The 3,410-nt window shown below is 48.0% G+C and overlaps 1 protein-coding gene across 1 annotated transcript; it reads right to left on the bottom strand.

Annotated features, from left to right (window-relative positions):
• Positions 1-793: 793 nt before the first annotated feature.
• On the bottom strand, positions 794-1,691 carry LOC119323381. The gene is made up of 2 exons (XM_037597022.1): positions 1,464-1,691; positions 794-1,365 (listed from the first exon to the last, which is right to left on the bottom strand). The coding sequence occupies exons 1-2, from the start codon at positions 1,553-1,555 to the stop codon at positions 1,110-1,112; spliced, it is 348 nt and encodes a 115-aa protein (XP_037452919.1). The 5' UTR covers positions 1,556-1,691; the 3' UTR covers positions 794-1,109.
• Positions 1,692-3,410: the final 1,719 nt, after the last annotated feature.

The raw sequence follows: 3,410 nt of genomic DNA, 5'->3' as shown, positions 1-3,410 counted from the left end.
CCCAAACGGATAAAAAATGAACGAAATCGCCGTCCGTTTGGGTCGGCCCGTTGGAGTTGCTCTTAAATAAAGGTTTCTCAAAAATATGTAAGAGACGACTATATGTCGTCTGGAGGGCGCTAAACTGTTTCGAAACCGATTCTTTTAATTAATGAGAATAGGAAGACCTGAGACTTGTTAATAAAAACGGCAATACCGTCGACCAGATTGGGTTGGCTCGTCGAAAAGGTGAAACCGGGACAGCGGGAGGGGCGCTCCGTGGATTCATGCTCCCACAAAGATCTGCCATCCGAGGCTAAGCTGCAAGTGGGGGCTTGAGGCTTGCTTTAACATGGGCGTGTCGGCCACTTTATAGGCTTTGCGTACGAGCCCCTGATTTGATTCCAATACATCGGCACCACCTACTGAAAAAGCCGAGGGAGGTGAGCATGCAACGTGATCACCTTCTAGAGTTTTCCGAGCTCTACATCATCCCAGTGGAGAGAATGAACAGTTCAGCCGCATGAAGGGATTGAAGTCTTCAACTATGATGTGGTATTGTGGTTCATGTCTGCAAGGTGATGGAGACATGTCCAAGGGTTGAGCAGGGCGGGCTAGCTAACACACAGTAACACATAGAATGTCAAACTAAACCATAGATTGAGTTGAAGGAACAACTACTCCCTTTGACATATTGTATAGAGGCTGCGTCAATTAATTCGGATCGAAAGGAGTACATCATTTCTGGGGATGGGAATCGATTGATCACACGAGATCAACTTATTTAAGGGAGTGTGCATTGCACAAGCACATATATACTTACTGGCACTGGCACTGATCATAAACTTGTGGAAATACATGTTCAAAAGTCCTGACCACACACGACAGCACGCAGTTGATGACAGAGATAAAGAGTAGCAGTACATATTTACATGCGGAAGTAGATCTCATTGTGACATGCAGACATTTGCACGCAAGGATCGATATGGAAGCAGAACCCCACCAGCTAGCTAGGTACAACGACTATCGACTACCTAATTAAACAGCATCGTTTTTTAGTACACATGATGACGAGGTCCCGATCTAAGGAAACGAGTACGGTGACCCAGGACCATGCATGCACCAGCTAGCTAGCACAGGACGTCTTTGAGGAGCTTGTACCTGCGGACGGCCGCCTTGGCCACTCTCCGGCCGCCCTCCTGCTCGCCGCCGCCGGTCACCTTGACTTTGCCGCAGCCCATCCCAGTCGCGTGACCGCGGTGCTGCATGGCCGGCGGCGCCGAAGGGCGCTTGTTCTTCACGAGGGGGTCGTCGCTGAGGCACCAGTCGCAGACGCCGGCGCCCGCGTCGGCCGGGGCCGCGTCGCCGTAGTAGTTCGTGCAATAGCTGCTTGTAGGTATGCAAGGAAACAAATCAACATCTATCAAAATCTTGGCAGTGTCTCGAACAAGACTCTCTCAAAGAGCGAGAAGATGGGTACGTACGAGTGCTGGAAGCGGCAGCGGCAGCGGGCACAGCCGAAGAGCTTGTCCTGGAAACCGACGTCGCCGCACATGGAGCAGACGGTGCCCGACATCAGGACCTATCGGGTGGCAAGCCGGCCGAGGGGGCAGAGAAAGAGGCCGACGAGATTACAGAGCTAGCTTAGCAGTCTCGGTGCAGGAAGTCAGGGGGCATGCGAGGAAGGAGTGGCAGGAAGGAATCGATGTGGATTGTGCAGCGAAGAAGAAGGGCTTTAAATACTGGGAGGAGGCGATAGGAGAAGATGAGACCGTGATCGTGGCAGCGGAACCGTGGGGGTGAGACCGCGTGGTGGGGCCGCAACGGCGAAGTTTTTGGTTGGGTACGGAGCCGGGCGGGTGGGAGACAGTCCACGTGTCCATGTGGACGTGCGTGCTGCGCGCAAAGCGGAAAAAGAAAAGTAGTGGCCGGAGTTACTGGGTCGGTTACCTGGTTGATATCCAGAGAGGGAAAAGCCATTCATTTATTTTACAAAGAAAATGGAGAAAACGTTTTACCCAAATTATGACTGGTTGACTGTCACCGATCTGACCGGTCCCTGGTTATCCAAGAGCACGTCTCTAGACAGTGTTCGCACGTCAACACGTCATTGTGTTCTCCTGACGACGGGATGATACATCGCAACACACTCAAATGAGACCTGGCCGGAACTGCGGTGCACAAGCAATCCGCTGAGCGCTTTTGCAGATCCAAAACCCCACACGTCTGCCAGTGACCTCATTTGAACGTGTGGCGGCTATGGGCTGCTCCAAATCGATCTATCCGCCCCTAGAGCCTTGAGGATCGTTGCTCTCCAACATGAAGTCGTCTTGATAGCGAAATCGGCCGAACAATATTCCGATCATATATCCGGCCCTCGAGATTATATCGGATGGCGATGACCCAAACAGCAAAAATGTCCATTTAGACGATATGCAGATTTTTCATGTTGAAATCTCTTTCTTTTGAGGCAATCTTAATTATGTTTTCCATCCTGTCAAAAACTGGTGTCGGCTCATGTCCCTCTGTTTTTTAGGCAAAGCTTGTGTGACGTAAAATAACTTGCACATCACATATTCTAAGGATGGCGTCAACACTTGATCGTCCATTTTGCATGTACTTGGGGCAATAAGTATATATTGGCCATCTCTCTTAAGGCGACAATAGTGTATCGGCCATTTAGATCAGCAACAAAAATGCAACTAATTGAATGTTTAGTGATTTGGTAATACCCTCTTATGATGTATGAAATTACGAAGCGGTTGGGCTTTCCATACAAGAAAAGGATTATACATCCCGTCCAAATTCTTCCGAAATTAACGTATTGAGGTCTAAGACAACAGTTCAGTTTTTGGTATCCACATGCCACATACAAACTCAAATGGAGATGCGTCCAAAAGCAAATGTATCCCGTTCGAGGAAACGAACAACTTTTATGGTGAACATTTCTTGATTCGAGGCCATCTTAAGGTCAAATCGCTCATGAAAAACATGTGAGAACTGACAACTCTCGCACTAAAAAATGTATTAGGCATGGGTTATATGGGTGTCTGGTCTCGGCTGAAACTTTTTAGTAATTACTAGTCGGGCTGCACTATGTTGACCGTAACTATTGCGTACGATCTTCGATTGAGATGATTCAAATATCAAAATCGATCGCCTGGACCAGGTGAAGGCACTCCAAGTAGAACACATTTTCATCTAAGGTCGTCTTGGTGGCATAATTGACCAAACCGTACTCCGATCATATCTTCGGCCACCGAGATGAGATCGGATGGCAATGACCCAAACTTGAAAGTTGTTCATTTTGATGTTACACATATTTTTCATGTTGAAATATTTTTCCTTTGAGGCTATCTTAATTATTATTTTATGTCGTGCAAAAAACTGGTATCAGCACATCTCTATTTATACACGAACACGTCACCATG

Source organism: Triticum dicoccoides, chromosome 6B, assembly GCF_002162155.2.
Source record: "Triticum dicoccoides isolate Atlit2015 ecotype Zavitan chromosome 6B, WEW_v2.0, whole genome shotgun sequence".
Classification (NCBI taxonomy): domain Eukaryota; kingdom Viridiplantae; phylum Streptophyta; class Magnoliopsida; order Poales; family Poaceae; genus Triticum; species Triticum dicoccoides.
This window is presented reverse-complemented; position numbering and strand designations above follow the sequence as displayed.